The following is a 16382-nucleotide window of genomic DNA, read 5'->3' on the forward strand; positions in this document are numbered from 1 at the left end:
GTATAGAAAAAGACAGAAGAAAGAAATGGTGGTTCAGCTATTCAATGAGGATGGCAAAATGATAGCAGATGACAAAGAAAAGGCAGAAGTGCTCAATTCCTACTTTGGCTCAGTCTTCTCCCGAAAGAGGGTCTATGACCCCCCTGGCAAAGGCGAAGGACAGGCTGAAGGGGCAGGATTGCAGCTTGAGATTGATAGGTATATGGTCAAGAAACACTTAATTACTTTGAATGAGTTCAAATCTCCAGGGCCAGATGAACTGCATCCTACAGTAATAAAGGAACTGGCAGAAGAACTCCCAGAACCACTGTCCGAGAGTGGTTCTCCTCTACTCAGAACCACAGTGGTTTTGAGTAGAGGGAACTAGCACTTCACAAATCACATTTGTGAAGAACTACTCTACTCAGCACTGGTTAGGCCTCATCTTGAGTACTGTGTCCAGTTCTGGGCACTACACTTTAAGAAGGATGCAGACAAACTGGAAAACGTTCAGAGGAGGGCAACAAAGATGATCAGGGGACTGGAAACAAAGCCCTATGAGGAGAGATTGGAACAACTGGGCATGTTTAGCCTTGAGAAGACTGTTGTATTGCCATGTAATGAAAGGGGAGAAAAACAAGGCTTCCAGAAAGGGAAGTAGCTGCTGGGGGCGGAGCTGTTGGTTTCCCACCTCTAGCTGGAGGGAGGGAAGGAAGGAGAGTGAGGCACCATCGGTTTTCATTTTTGGTTCAGCTGTGTGTCGTTCCTGGGTTGGCACACCTACAGAGGCTGGTTGAAAAATTGGCAGCGCTGCTCCCACGCAGAATACAGCTTTCAGCTTCTATCCTGCCAGACATGCTACATGGCATTTAAGGTGACTTCCTTAGCAGAAATGTGAACATCTAACACTGGTTGGGGCCTACGTTTGTGGGAACTGCTGGAAGTCTCCTTGTGCCTCCCTCTGATGCTTGACCTGAGTGGGAACCTCTGGGAGTGGTTCTTTGCTGGCTCCTGTCTTCCCCACCTGTCAGCTACACCGCCTCATTGGTGCAATGGACAAGGCCGTCTCATCACGTGGGTCAGGAACTTGCTCACCAGAGAAGAGGCAGAAGAAAGTAAATCATGTGATGAGAGAGTAGCATTCTGCTACGCCAGCATCAATGGCGGGGATGCTGAGGAGGTCTCCTGCATTCCTTGTGCTGGCATCAGCAGCCGAGGCTCTGTCACCTGTCCTACTTGCCAGGGCACTGGGAGGATCCCCTGAGAGCAAGAGCGACAGCTGGTGGCCCCCATTCCACATGGAGACCAGCAGCTGAAGCCCAGACGAACAATACGCTGAATGTGACAAACAGCAATTGTTTTAGGTATTTGTTGTTGTTGTTGTGTGTGTTACTTGTTTTATGTCATTATGTGAATGGTTTTTATATTTTATATATTTTAAAGTTTTTTATTTTTGTGAACCACTGAGAGAGCTTTAGCTCTGGGGCAGTATAGAAATATAATAAATGAATGAATGAATGAATGAAGACTGAGGGGAGATATGATAGCCCTCTTCAAGTACTTGAAAGGCTGTCACAGAGAGGAAGGCCAGGATCTCTTCTCCATCATCCCAGAGTGCAGGACACGGAATAATGGGCTCAAGTTGCAGGAAGCCAGATTCCGTCTGAACATCAGGAAAAACTTCCTGACTGTAAGAGCAATACGACAATGGAACCTAGGAAAAAGAAACCAAATGCACAGTTACAAGATGGGGGATACGTGGCTCAACCACACTACAAGCGAGAAGGATCTTGGAATTGTTGTCGATCACAAGCTGAATATGAGCCATCAATGTGATGTGGCTGCAAAAAAGGCAAATGCTCTTTTGGGCTGCATTCATAGAAGCATAGCTTCCAAATCCCGGGAAGTACTAGTTCCCCTCTACTCAGCACTGGTTAGGCCTCATCTGGAGTACTGTGTCCAGTTCTGGGCACCATACTTTAAGAAGGATGCAGACAAACTGGAGAGGGTTCAGAGGAGGGCAACAAAGATGATCAGGGGACTGGAAACAAAGCCCTATGAAGAGAGACTGAAAGAACTGGGCATGTTTAGCCTTGAGAAGAGAAGACTGAGGGGAGATATGATAGCACTCTTCAAGTACTTGAAAGGTTGTCACAGAGAAGAAGGCCAGGATCTCTTCTTGATCATCCCAGAGTGCAGGACACGGAATAATGGGCTCAAGTTACAGGAAGCCAGATTCCGGCTGAACATCAGGAAAAACTTCCTGACTGTAAGAGCAATACGACAATGGAACCATTGACATTGGATACGACAATGGAACCACTGACATTGTTACCTGGGGAGGTGGTGGGCTCTCCCACACTGGAGGCGTTCAAGACGAGGCTGGACAGCCATCTGTCAGGGATGCTCTGACTTGGATTCCTGCATTGAGCAGGGGGTCTTGTAGACCCCTTCCAACCCTACTATTCTATGATTCTATGATTACCATTTATTTATTAATTTTTATTATAGTTAATATTATAATAAATATTAATATTATTAAATTCGACCTTATTGGAATTTGTCTTTTTAAAAAATGTTTTAATTGTTTTAACCTGGTGTTTTACTCTTTTACCTTTGTGGATTACTGCTCCCAAATCGTCTGATGTGGAGCGGTATATAAATATTGTAAATAAATAAATAACGTAATTACCAGGGTCAAAGTAAGATCCAGCCGTCATTCCTGTTGGCCTGTGTACAATGATGCAACAGACAAGAACCCCCCATGGAGGAAAACTTATTCATGGGTTATTGTTCCTTCTCTGGAATGCTTTTGGAAGCTTTGAGGGAGGGGCGGTTCAACATTCCACCCAGCCCTGTGATGTATGTACATATGCGTAGCACTTTAACTGACGCTGCAAGAATGAGTTTCGTTTTCTTTTGGAGGCCGGGGAGGGGCTTTTCTCTTCTTGCAGGCCGTTGAGCTGAGGACGTTGCATGTTCCTTCTCCCGGCGTGCAGCTCAGCTCTTCTGGAGTTAGCATTTCTTATGTTCGAAAGTAATAAAGAAGCCTGTTGCTGAGGTTATCAGAGTCTCTCGAGCTTTGCCTGGAGAAGGAAGCCAAGGGGAGGACCACTACTTGGGCTGGTAAGCTCACCGCCACCCTCATCTGGAACTGGGCTTATTTTCCCATGCGAGGGCTAAACTAACACTTCCTGGCTTCCTCTTTAGTTTACAAAGCTGAAGTTAATTCCTTGTTCCCAGTCCCTCATTTGAAAGTATGCAGCTGAGCCATGTGAGCAGCCTGGATAAGATGTTATATTTCATCCGCTTCCGCACCCCCAAAAAACTTTTGGGCTACCCCATATCATAGATCTTCATTATGGGGAGACAGTTCCCTTCAAGAGGCAGACGCATTCTCCCCAGTCCAAAGTATTGCTTTTGTGCAGCATGCTTTAAAGTGTTACCCCAGGCTACGCTGAGGAATAAAGAACTGGGGATTTTTCACCCCCAAATAAGCTCAGGATCACCCCAAAGTTTGAGGGAGGAGTAGTACAACCTGTGATGTATGCATATATCTGTATAAGTTTAAATGACCCTGCAAGAATTCGTTTCCTTTTCCTTCTGGAGGTTTGGCTGGGGCTTTTCTCTTAGTGCTGGCATTTGAGCTGAGCTCAGTGTGTAATGGAGGTATTCTGAAATTCTCATTTCTTGTGTTTGCAAGCAATAAAGAAGCCTGTTGCTGAAGTTATCAGAGTCTCTTGAACAACATCTGGAGAGCAAAGCCAAGGAGTGTACTACAACTTGGGCAGGTAAGCTCTCCCCCACCCTCATTTGGAACTGGGCTTCTTTTTCTATGTGAGGGCTAAAATATCACTTCCTGGCTTCCTGTTTAGTTTACAAAGCTGAAGTTGGTTACTGGTTCCCAGTTCCTCATTTGAATGTTTGCAGCTGATCTGTGTCAGCAGCCTGGGTAAGGGCTTACTTTTGATACGCTTCTGTACCCGCAAGTAACGTTTGGGCTACCCCATATCATAGATCTTCATGACTGGGATACTGTCCCCGTCAAGAGGCAGAAGTATTCTTCCCAGTCAAAAAGTCCGCTTTTGTGCAGCACGTGATAAAGTGTGATAACTCCAGGCTAAACTGAGGAAATAAAGAACTGGGGATTTTTCACCCCCAAATAAGCTCAGCCTGGCCCCATCTCATGTACCTACAACTCCAGGAGAATGTTGTCAAGATGCTGTAGTACAGGGGTCCCCAACCCCCGAGCCATGGACCGGTACCGGTCCATGGCCTGTTAGAAAGCGGGCCGTAGTAGGGGTGTGTGAAACCCCCTTACCTTGGGTCCGTGGGGGTCCGCGGTGGGTGGGAGGCAATCCATCCCTCCCTCCTGGAATCCTCGCTGGCTCCAGCTGCTGGCAGACTTCCGGCCGTTGGGACGCAAATGGTGTCTGCATAGCTATGTAAATCATTTTACTGCCATTTGCGTCCCAGCGGCCAGAAGTCCGCCAGCTAAACCATCCCCTCCCCCGGTCTGTGGAAAAATTGTCTTCCACGAAACCGGTCCCTGGTGCCAAAAAGGTTGGGGACCGCTGCTCTAGTATCTAGCCGAACATTGTATTTTGGTGCAAGACTCTATGAGGTTTACTGTCCACAATAGTCAATGGAGGTACCAGTGAATAGGAATCTAGGATGTGAACCCCAAACTAAGCCTTGGGCCACTCCAAATCATACACTCACCCTTCCAGAAGAGTGTCTTGTATGAGAGACAGTAGTGGGCTTTTTTTGTGTTTTATTGTGAGTTTCAACAAAACAAAACAAAAACAAACCCAAAAGAAATTTGCAAGTATAGCTACATGCTTTAAAAGCCTCAGTTCCAAATATTAAATATTGTAAAAACAGAAAAAAAAGATAAAAGAAGGAATGGATTATACATAAACTTCAGTAAAAGCAGACCAAGTATCCAAATATGTCCATTCGCAAGTACGCCTATATACCACTCTTTCAAATGTTGCTAGTGTTGTTAGGTCTTCAGTCCATTGCATTATAGGCGGTGAGCTTTTATCCTTCCAGTGTTGTAATATTAGTCTTTTAACTGTCAAGAGGGCGTTAAAAATCCATTTATGCTGACCATGTGTTAAGAGTCCAAAAAAGCAGGTAAATAATTTAAAAGAACATGTACGTCAGTAAATATTAAAGAGCTTTCCAGTACAAAGTTTATCTGTATGATAACCCTAGTTTTGAGTCTGGTCAAGAGTTTCACTTTTGTGCAAGATACAATGTTTTTAATTTTTAAAAAACATGGAAGAACCCCACATCTGTCTTGCACATGGTTTTTTCAAAGAGCATGAACATTTGCCATTATGTCTGTTGGGGGGGCGGGGTTGGGGTGTCATAACGCTGCAAGATCACTGCAAAAATAAAGTCCTACATTGCTCAGTTGTCTCCTAAGAGCAGCTGTCACTTTCAGCATTCTAATGAGAGTTAGTCAAGAATGAACCACCACCACTACCCTGAACAAACTGGGACCCTGTCTCCATGACAGTGGAAGGAGAAGCAAAGGGAGGCTTACCTGGATTTTTTCAAGGAATCGGCTTTGGTGCGCTTTGGTCCACGCAGGGCTCCACGAGTGAGTGCACCACTCCAGTATAAGTTGCTTCACAGAACATAGTTCTGGGTGTGGTGGGGGGTTGGAGTAAATGTCATCAGACTGGCAGGGGCTGCTCAACCAATAAGAAAGCCTCCCCCCCATCCAGGCTCTCCTTTTCCTTCCTCTGATACTCCCATAAAGTGATGGATGGAAGCTTAGACTCATTGACCACAATGGGAGTTACTGCTGAGGAGACCCCTTCCCCAAGCTATGCCCAATTCTGCCAATTGTCCCCCCCCCATCTCACTTTATCACTATTGGGTCATAGCTGTTGCTAGACAAATTCATGATAGTGACCTAGTGACATTAAACAAACTTTTGTAGGTGTGACTGCTTAAACTTTCCTTTTGGGATGGGTGATTTCTTTCATGTCTCTATGCCTCTATCATGCCTTTGCTCTATTACGCAAGTACTCTATTGCTCTATTGTGCAGTCGTGCAATTTTGATACATGTTTGGGAGGGATGGTGGTATGTTTGTAATTAAATGCATAAAAGATGTAAAGGAAATAACAGTTCCTGTGCAACCATCTCTCTGTCTCTGTCTCTCTGTTCATTTCTGGTTGGGAGGCATCTTAAAGAAAGGGAAGTTCTAGCAAGCAGAAAAGGAGCTGGAGAAAATGTCGAAGTTATATTAGAGTCAGTTGACCATCTCTCTCTGTTTCTGATGTTCGGATGTGAGTATTGTCGCTTATATAGCCAAAGTGCCATCCTCATGCAAGAGGCTTGGAGGAAGCCCCAAGGTTTGCAGATGTACAAACAATCTTTAGGAAACAGAACCTTAAGGGGGCGAGGGGGAGAAAACACTCAGAACAACCCAGTGAGGACTGAATGTGCTCTGTGGCTATGCGATACGGACTGATGTTGGGGGAAGACAGAAAACTTGATGGAAGGGGGAAATCAAATGGAGTATTGCAGAGGAGGGTATGGCTGGCTGAGCGGAGCAGCAAACAGGCATGTTCCATGCTGCATGAGGTTCTACAATATAGGATATAGTGGAGAGAAGGAGGATGCCCATGGAAGCTGCCTTGGGTTCCTTGCTGGAGCAAAAGGGTGGGATATAAATGTAATAAAGAAAATAATAAAGTAAAATAAATCTAAGCGGGTGACCATTGCTCAGATCCTGTGGCAGCAAATTTCATAAATTCTACAAGCTGTATGAAGCTGTCTTTTCTATTGTCAGTCCTAACTCTCCTTGCCGATCAATCTCATTGGTTGACCCCAAGTTCTAGTGCTCTATACTGCACATAATTTTATCAATTCCCATCATGCCCCTTACTTCCAAAACTCAAAAGCTCCAGATGCTTTAGCCCAGCCATCTTCAGGCCAGAGAGGCCTCCAGAAGTTTTGGTCTTCAGCTCCCATCATCCTGAGCCACCATGGCCAATGGTCAGAAACCCTGGAACTTGTCGTCCAAAACATTTGGAGGTCTCCATACTAGGGAAGCCTGCTTTAGCCTGTCTTCATGGGGAAGGTGCTGTTAGATCAGTCTTCCCCAACCTGGTGCCCTCCAGATGTTTTGAACTACAAGTCCAATCTTCCCCAGCCAGCATGGCCAGAGTTGTAGTCCAAAACATCAGGAGAGCACCAGGTTGGGGTAGACTGTCCTAGATCATTTTGTCTGCCGTTTTCTGCACCTTTTCCAGCTCTACAATACCATGACTTAACCATGGCCACTGAGTGGGCTTCACAGCTGAGCAGGGATTCGAACCCAGGCCTGCTTGCTCCATATCAGCGTGCCAGCCCCTGCATCCCGCTCGTGCTCATGTGTTCTCATCCTAGGTACATATGTGCTGTCTTTTTTTTTCTTCCATCCCCTTTAAGACAGGACTTGGCATAAGTCAAAACTGAGAAGGGCCTTGCTGCCGGCAAATGTCCCTTCGGAAAGGATGGCTGGCCCCAACGAGTTCTGTGAAGAGATCACCTGTGAGCATGTGAAGGACTTCCAATGCATCAGCCAAGGGGCCTTTGGTTCCGTCTTCCGGGCTCAGCACCGAGATTGGGGGATCTATGTTGCAGTGAAGATTCTCAACAGGTAGCAAGGATGGTTGGAGGCTGGGTGGGTGAGGAAGGGCAGAGTTGTGCTACAGTTCTTTGTCATGCCTGAACTCTGATGTGATAAGCGGGTGGGGATGCTATGGATGCAAATCTATATCCTCAGGAAACTCCTCCATGTGCTGATCTTTGTGCAGCAAAAACCTTAGCATGCACATGCAAGAGGGAGGGTTCAGCAGGCTTGGAGGAACTCCTAAGGTCTGCAAAAGTACAAAAAATATTTAGGGGAATAACCCTAGTGGGGGGAAAAAAATACAGACCGATGAGGACTGAACATGCTCAGTGGTCACAGAATGCTGAGTCTCTGCTGGGGGAAGTGGACACCAGAAAAATCAGGGGGGATGTAATGGAGTATCATGGGAAAAGGCATGGCTGGCCAGCTAGAACCCTGATCAAGAGCGCTCCACACTAATGGTGATGCATAACCAAAGGTGCCAGTAGGACACAGTGGTCTGACACAGTGTTGCATGTCGCCCCATTGGGAGTGTCATCCTGGAGTGACAGGTGGGACACTGGACCAAAGTAACGGAGTCCCAGTTTTAGAGCCTCTTTAAAACTCTTCCTCATGGCGGTCAGTGGGAAATGCCCCCCTTGGGACTCCAATTCGGGCAGGTTCACAGGTCATGAGATCTACTAGGCCCAATCTCAGCTTGGGATCATCATCATCCAGTATGTGTTGCTGGGGGAACTCTTGGGGTTTCGGTCTCAGGGGTTCCCCCCTCCACCTTTTGTCGTTCCTTGCTCATCTCTGACACCCTCCCGTTGTCCTGCAGCAATGCTTCCTTCACCCGAGAGGAACTCCTGAATGAAGCCCGTGCCATAGACAAGGCGCGTTTTATCTACATCCTGCGTCTCTTTGGCCTTTTCGTGGGCGAAGTGCAGGCAGACGCGGCGGTGGTGGGCTTAGGCGCTGCTGCACCCAGACTGGGCCTTGTGATGGAGTTTATGGAGAATGGCAGCTTGTCCTCCCTGATAGGCCGGGTTGGTTTTGTGCCTTGGGCCCTGCGGTTTCGCATCCTCCACCAGGTGGCACTGGGGATGAATTTCCTGCACAGCCTCCGCCCTCCGTTTTTGCACCTGGACCTCAAGCCTGGCAACGTCCTCCTGGACGGAGAGCTGCACGTCAGGGTGAGCCACCTCATTCCTTTTGTTTAATTGGGGACAGTTTGGAGTACATGCCCCCTAGACCGAGACGTATCCTTTGCAAACTGTGTGTGTGATTTTTCAAGCTTTCTACCTTCAGGGAACCCTTTTGATTTGTGGGCTAACCAATCCCATGCAGCTGCTAAGGCACCCTTGCTCATTGCAAAGGATTCTGGGATGAATTCTAGGGCACCCGTTAAGCAGCAATGGCTAGGCCCGTTGAAACTCATGGTCTCCATCAAAGTGTGCACAACTTCTTACATTTTTAATCCTGCCCTTCCACCAAACTAGAGCATAAGGCATTGTACATGGTCGTCTCCCATCCACTTTTACTCTCACAACAAGGTATGTTTGGCCAAGGGCAAGTGACCACAGTTGCCCAGTGAGCTTCAGGGTGTAATAGAGAATTGAACTCGAATCTCCCCATTCCTGGTTTAGCACCCTAACCACTACACCACACCCAGTATTGTCCCGCAGCTATAGCACTATTCGGGTGTTCCTAAAGGGGGCAGACTAAACACATGAGGAGAGGGAGCATGCTAGCTCCGCCCCCTCCATCATTGCTTTTCTCACTCTTTACCTGTGGAGGGACATTTTCTGAAGAGCAGAGCTTCCTGTATCCTTGGAATGACACAGCATCATTCAGGGGTCCTATGACAGCTTAAACATGGCAGCAGCAACCGGGGGAAGCACCGGTAGCTTTTGTGCCCCCTCTCTTCCTATCCAAATTCACCCTCCCCCTGAAATGTAGAAGAGAGGAGGCTGTTTGGCCCATTCTCTTTCAATGCAGCCCCAAACAATCAGGGCCGAACGTTCAGGATTCCAAAGGTCTGGCCTAGTGGTTACTGCAGCAGCTGAGGTATGTTTCTGAGCAGTGGATAACCTATTGTAGGAGAAGGATGTTTTTCTAGTATTTCTTTAATCCAGGGGTGTCAAGCCACTTTCAGTCTGAGGCCTGAATTCAATTTCGGAGAAGCTTTTGTGGGGGGGGGGGATGCATTCCAGTGGTGGGCGGGGCCAAAGGCAAGAGGAGCAGAGTCAAAATACCCCCTAAATTCCCCAGATACCAGCACATTTTAGCATAAACCTCTTACTGCCACTATCTAAGCCTTAGGAGAGGCATTTCAACCATCTAGAATTGGGGGGAGGGGAGAGACACATGCAAAAGCTGGGAAACCACCAAACGACTGGTAGTTGGGGGCAAGGGGAGGGGCCAAGGGAGGGGGTGTGGCCCTGTGGGGAACCCCAGATGGCCGGACTGGGACCCTAGGTGAGCTAGATTTGTGCTGCAGACCTGAGGTTCGGCACTCCTGCCTTAACCAAAGGAACCAACATCCTTGTAGCTTTTAAGTTGGTTGAAGAGGATAAATGACTACAGTTTGCAGAAGGTTGTGTGGATGCCTCTGCAGTGTATAATAATGTGGGCAGAGGGCTGAAACAGTTGTCATCAGTATAAGAACTGGGCTGTTACAGAGGTATTCCTCTTTGTGTCTGTGAAATGTGTGTATCTCCTTCGCTAACCACTGTTACATTCCACCCCCTCCCCACTCCGGTTCAGGTGGCTGATTTGGGGTTGTCCAAGTTCAAACAAGGGACTACTCAGCGTGCACGTCAAACCTCTGGGGAGAAAGATGGATACAGCGGGACGCTGGAGTTCATGCCCCCCGAAGCCTTCTCTGATTTGAACTATAAGCCAACCCCTGGCACAGATGTCTACAGGTGAACACAGGCTGCCTTGTAGGGATGGCTATCATGGGGAAATCTGGCCCTTTGGGGGCTTGCCAGATTTCTCCAGAGCCCCCGGTTTGGCTTTCATTTGTGAGCTGAGCCGTGGGCTTTTTCCTGAGATCTGGGAACTTTCCCACCTTAAATTACCATTTGTACAAATTAAGCACGTTACAGCTGCAGTTTGCACAAACGATGGCCAAAATTTGTGTAAATTAAGCAAATTGCAGCTGCAATTTGCATACATTGTGATTTAAGAAAAAAAACACAACCCAGTTCTGCGAGCTGACCCAACTTGATACAGCTCAAGGCAGGCCAGTGTGTGGGTAAGCAAGCCAGGGTCCGGGGGGCCGAGCTGCTGAAAGCTTGCCCCTGGATGGATTCCTTTGACCCCCCTGTTGCCTTGCCTCTGTCATGCACCAGTGGGAGCTGCAATTATGTGAGCACCATAGAGCTGAAGATGGTCCCAGTGCCCAGTTGACAGCTGCCATTTAAGAGCAAGAGAACTACATGGTGGATCTGAGGCTGTCATATTTTAATGGTGCACTGCCCTCTTTGCCTGACATTGGTTACCTGCGTGCATGGTGGTGTTTCACTCATGAGCAGCCTGAAGCACTGGGACCCCTCAACTCTGTTACTGTCCTGTTGTTTGGTTACCTGAGTCTTACAGGGGAAGCTAATGCCATCTGACAGGGTCATATCTGAGCAAGGAGATCCAGTCTATGTCAACCAGTCAAAGCAGGTAAAATGGAGTCAGGGAGGCAGAGTCTGGTCACAGATAGTGCATTAGGCACAGCAAGCTAGGTAAAGGCAGACTCCCTTTTGTGTAAAGGGCAGCTACAACAGCACCACAGATAAGTCAGAGTGAACTTCACTGGCTGGAGCTCTTTCCTACTTGAAACACAGGAGCATGTTGTCTCAGCAGCAAGCTAGAGCCCAGTGAAGCTTTATGTAGGCAGCCACAATCTGTAGTGTGCTTAGCTTCATCCCCCGTGGAGGAGCTGGCTGGACTGCTAGGCCCTCGCCTGATTATGTAATCTCAGACTTCTACAAGGCTGGGGAGATGGCAGTTCTACAGGGAGTTCCACCTCTGACTGAGAAGGTGATAGCAAGGCTGGGTCTTCTGGCTGAGCGGCCCCCGAATATGGGACTGACTGTCCTGGAAGAGCAGTCTGATCCTTACCTTCATCGGAGTCTTCCCCTGTACCCCAAATAGGCAGAGGGTTGGGAGACATGACACCTACACCCCCAACCCCAGCAAGCACTGTAGAAGCCCAGGTGATGGGGAAAGGGATGGCCCTCTTGAAAATGGTGATGTACAGGAAGTGGTTGAATCTTGGAAGTGGGCACTCTCCTGTGGCTTTAATCCATTTCCTTCTGTCTTTTCAGTTATGGGATTCTCATGTGGTCAGTGCTATCTGGCCAGGAACCTTATCCACGTGAGTCTGCTCCTCCTCTTGTGGCTTCTTTCTGCCTGTCTGAAATTTCACAGACAACACAGTCAGGGCCAGAAATATCGGAACAAGGATAACTGTTTTGGCAGTTGGCCTCCGTACACCACCACATTGAAGTTGAAAGGAAACACACCCAGATGGGAGCGAAGTCAGGACTTTTGGCTGTTATTCAAGGGTTTGGCAAAAGTGGGGCACTAACCATTCAGGAAGGACAGCCAGTGGCATGCACACACCCCCATCGTTGGTGGCTCATAAGTAATGGAACAAACCAACATCATTTCAAACCTAAAGATCGCCTTTAATACCTGGATGAAAATTCTTTGCAGTCAATGACTGCCTGAAGTCTGGAACCCATGGACATGACCAAATGTTGAGTGTCCTCCCTCGAGATGCTTTGCCAGGCCTTTATGGCAGGCAGCTGCCTTCAGCTGCTGCTTGTTTGTGAGTCCTTCTGCCTTCAGTCTTGTCTTCAGGAAGTGAGAATCATGCTCTATTGGGTTGAGATCAGGTGACTGACTTGGCCATTGAAGAACATCCCACTACTTTGCCTTCAGAAACTCTTGGGCTTTTGCTGTATGTTTTGGGTCATTATCCATCTGCAATATGAAGCGGCATCCTATCAGTTTGGAAGCATTCGGCTGAATCTGAGCAGAAAGTGTAGCCCTATATACTTCAGAATTCATCCTGCTGCTTTTCTCAGCAGTCAGGTCATCAATAAACACCAGTGACCCGGTTCCATTGGCAGCCATACATGCCCATGCCATAACACTGCCTCCACCATGTTTGACAGATGATGTGGTATGCTTTGGATCATGAGCTGTTCCTTTCCTTCTCCATACTTTTCTCTTCCCATCATTCTGGTACAAGTTAATCTTGGTTTCATCATTCCAGAACTGGGCAGGCCTTTTTAGGGGTTTGCTGGCAAAGGCTAATCTGGCCTTTCTGTTCTTGAGCGTTACCAGTGGTTTGCACCTTGTTGTGAAGCCTCTGTATTTACATTCATAAAGCCGTCTCTTGACGTTGACTGTAGATGTTGACAATGACATGTCCTCAAGAGCATTCTTGACCTGGTTAGGTGTTGTGAAAGGGTTCCTCTTCACCATGAGCAAAATTCTGCAGTCAGCCACTTTAGTTGTCTTCCGTGGTCTTCCAGGCCTTTTGCTGTTGCTGAGCTTGCCAGTTAATTCCTTCTTTTTCAGGATGTTCCAAACTGTTGTATTGGCCACTCCCACTGTTTTTGCGATCTCTGTGATGGGTTTATGTTGTTTCCTTAGCCTAATGATGGCCTCCTTCACTCACATGGACACCTCTTTGGACCTCATGTTGGGAGTTCCAGTGAACAGCTACCAAATGCAAATGTAACACTCAGAACCACTTCCAGGCCTTTTATCTGCTTGATTGGTCATGGGGTACCCAGGAAACAGGCCACACCTGGCCATGCAGCTGCTTGTCAGCCATTCGTTCCATTACTTAGGAGCCACCAACTATGGGTGTGTGTGCATGCCACTGGCTGTCCTTCCTGAATGGTTAGTGCCCCACTTTTGTCAAACCCCTTGAATTACAGCTGAAAGTCCTGACTTCACTCCCATCTGGGTGTGTTTCCTTTCAACTTCAATGTGGTGGTGTATGGAGGCCAACTGCCAAAACAGTTATCCTTGTTCCAATATTTCTGGCCCTGACTGTATTTAATGGGAATAGGTACATGAAGGGGGCATGTGATCACAAATATCCAATGACCAAACAGGATTACTTAGAGTATATTATGTACCCTGTAAACTTACACTGGTTTCATATCCTTTGAACTGTCATGGTTCCTCCGCCCCGCCCCCTGCAGAAGAATCTGTGGCTTGGTGATAATGCTGGGAATTTTGTTGGAATACTCTGGTCCTCCTCACAGAATCCCCCCTTAGGGATCCAGTTGGTGCCTTTCAGGAGTTCTTGCTGCTGCTGCACCATCACTTCCACTGGTCCAACCTAGATAGTGTCCTGTGGACTGTTAGACCACGGGACTCGCCACTTAGTACTCACTTGGTGGGGTTCATACTCATGATCTGTGGACTGGTGGTGGTGGTGGTGGTGGGTGGGGAGGTATAGATTTTGATAGATCTCCATCTGTGCTTTGTAAATTGTCTTTCGTTCCGTCATCTGATCATTGATGGAATAGAATTTTTTGTACGAGGATTTTGTTCGTTTGCAAACGTGCACTTGCGAATGAACAAAATTCATGAACAAATGAACGAATCCCCCCGCTAGTAAAATAACAACAACAACAACAAACACAGTCCTCCAATCTGCAGAATCCGCACAACTCGGAAAAGGCTGGTCCGCTGCAGAATCCACGGGTTGGATTCATAGAAATCCAAACTCATTTGAATCCATTGCGGATTTCTCTGACCTCCCTCATGGTGGGTGTCCCTGATTCTGTTGATAGGGATGTTTGTTTGAGGGCTTTATATACCCTGCCCCTCAGCAACATTTGCAGGGTGGCTTACAAACTTTAAAAAATGCAGTGAAACAAATGTAAAACATACCATTTGAAATGTGAAATTATACTTCAAGGAAAAAGTAAAACTGCAAAGAGCAGCGTGAAAGCAATAAACCCAGCCACAATAAAACAGATCCGATTGAACTAAAAGGCTTGGTGTGGCAGTCTTTGCCCAGCACCAAAATGCCATCAGAGTAAGTGCCAGGCAAGTCTTCCTGAGTAGATCATTCCACCATCGGGGAGTCAAATGGATGTGTGAACTACCACTACGTCGAAAAGGGTCACTGTGCTGGTCTGGAGAGAGCACTGGACTTAACTGGGGAAGCCAGTGTTTGAATCCCTGCTTGGTCATGACACTCACTGGGTGACCCTTCTACACGCTAGCCTAGGATGGGATACAAATGTGTGAGAAAAGTGTGGTGATCAGAAAAGTCTGCAATCTCATCAGGTCAGGGGTGCAGAACTTCTTAATGCCTGAGAGTTGGATTCCATTTTGGAGAAACTCTCAGGTGCTACATTCCATCTGTGTGGGGGCCAAAAACAAAAGGAGTGGGGCCAAAATACCAAAAATACCTTCTACCTTAAAGAAGCTAGGAACTAAGGCTTAGGAGAGGCATTTCAACTGTTTAAAATGGGGGGAAATGGTTCAGAAGCCAGGAAATGATAGGTGGTTTGATGAGGAAATTGGGGTGGGGCCTGGGGAAGGGGTCATGGCTTTCTGGGGAACTTCAGAAGGCTGGATTGGGACCTCAAAGGGCCAGATTTGGCCCCTGGACCTAAAGTTCTGCACCCCGCATCAATGGATAACAATGGAAGGGCAAATGGGTGTGAATTTGCCCTTAAAATGTACAAATCTGTGAGTCTCTGGCATGTTGTATTTACTACTGATGTATCCATTCCTGGTCAGACATCCACCCTGGCAATACGAGCTCCCTTTTCAGAAGGCTCATCCCTCAAGGCAGAAGGCCAAACACAAAGGAGCTGGAGAAGGCAGATAATGTGTTGAAGCTGGGAGACATGGTTGGGCTCATGAAACGGTGCTGGCAGAACAACAGGGACCAAAGGCCATCCTTCCGAGGTAATAAATGTGACACTTTGCCCACTGATGCAAGGTCAGCTTCAGCGACAGCTTAATCTCCTTTTGTTAAAATGGTAATGATATTCATATCTGTCTAGTACGTTAACCTTCTGACTCAGCAGAAGCACAGAGAGACAGTGTGGTGTAGTGGTGAGAGTGTTGGACTGGGACTCAGGAGGTCTGGGTACTAGTCCCCACTTGGCCATAAAGCTCACTGGGTGACTTTGGGAAGGTCATTGACTCTCAGCCTAACCTACCTCACAGGGTTGTTGTGAGGATATAATAGAGAGGAGGAGGATCATGTACGCCACTTGGGCTCCTTGGAGAAAAGGTGGAATGTACACATAAGAAACAAGAAGGGTATGTTTCTTACTAATGCACAGTTCTGCTCACGGGTAAAATATACTAAAAGAACCTTGATGCAAACCTAGGTATGCTCATGTCACCGTCCCAAGGCAGCGGAGGGTTTCAACCAGAAAAGAGACAGGCAGGCTGTTCCCAGTTCAGTTCTGCGCACAGGATCTGGAGCCATGGTGCTCACTACGGCGAAGGCACTGTGTCATCCATTAGTTCTTTGTGTGTTCCAGGGCTGAGCCCTGGTGCTGAACACAAGTTTCAAACTTAGGACCCTGACTCATGTTAAGCTACTACAGTTTGGGCTGCTTCATTTGCTGCTTGTGGGTTTTGCCGAGACCCCAAGCATGTCTTCTCATGGTTACCCATTTCTGTGAAGCAACGCCTCCAGCAATTTGTGCCTACTACAGCATGGAAACACGGCCCCCATAGCTAGATGCCTTGCCCTTTGGGTAACGAGTTAGGTCACAAGGAGGCAG

General features: G+C 47.5%; 1 protein-coding gene across 6 annotated transcripts in view; it reads left to right on the top strand.

The window, feature by feature from the left end:
* Positions 1–2922: 2922 nt before the first annotated feature.
* The window catches only part of LOC146342238 (uncharacterized), a 62502-nt gene continuing 49042 nt past the window's right edge, over positions 2923–16382 (top strand). For 4 of the 6 annotated variants that reach the window (XM_084805971.1, XM_084805974.1, XM_084805973.1 and 1 more), the window contains exons 1-6: positions 3682–3770; positions 7434–7644; positions 8438–8792; positions 10366–10526; positions 11922–11971; positions 15379–15549. In XM_084805971.1, the coding sequence (XP_084662097.1) occupies positions 7499–7644; positions 8438–8792; positions 10366–10526; positions 11922–11971; positions 15379–15549 (883 nt within the window). In that variant the 5' untranslated portion in view covers positions 3682–3770; positions 7434–7498. Of the gene's footprint in view, positions 3106–3681; positions 3771–7433; positions 7645–8437; positions 8793–10365; positions 10527–11921; positions 11972–15378; positions 15550–16382 lie in introns of those variants that run through there. The other 2 variants (XM_084805972.1, XM_084805975.1) reach the window with 1 other exon arrangement.

Source organism: Heloderma suspectum, chromosome 6 (assembly GCF_057233095.1).
Source record: "Heloderma suspectum isolate Gila_16-S chromosome 6, 16-S_ref, whole genome shotgun sequence".
In the NCBI taxonomy this organism is placed as follows: Eukaryota; Metazoa; Chordata; class Lepidosauria; order Squamata; family Helodermatidae; genus Heloderma; species Heloderma suspectum.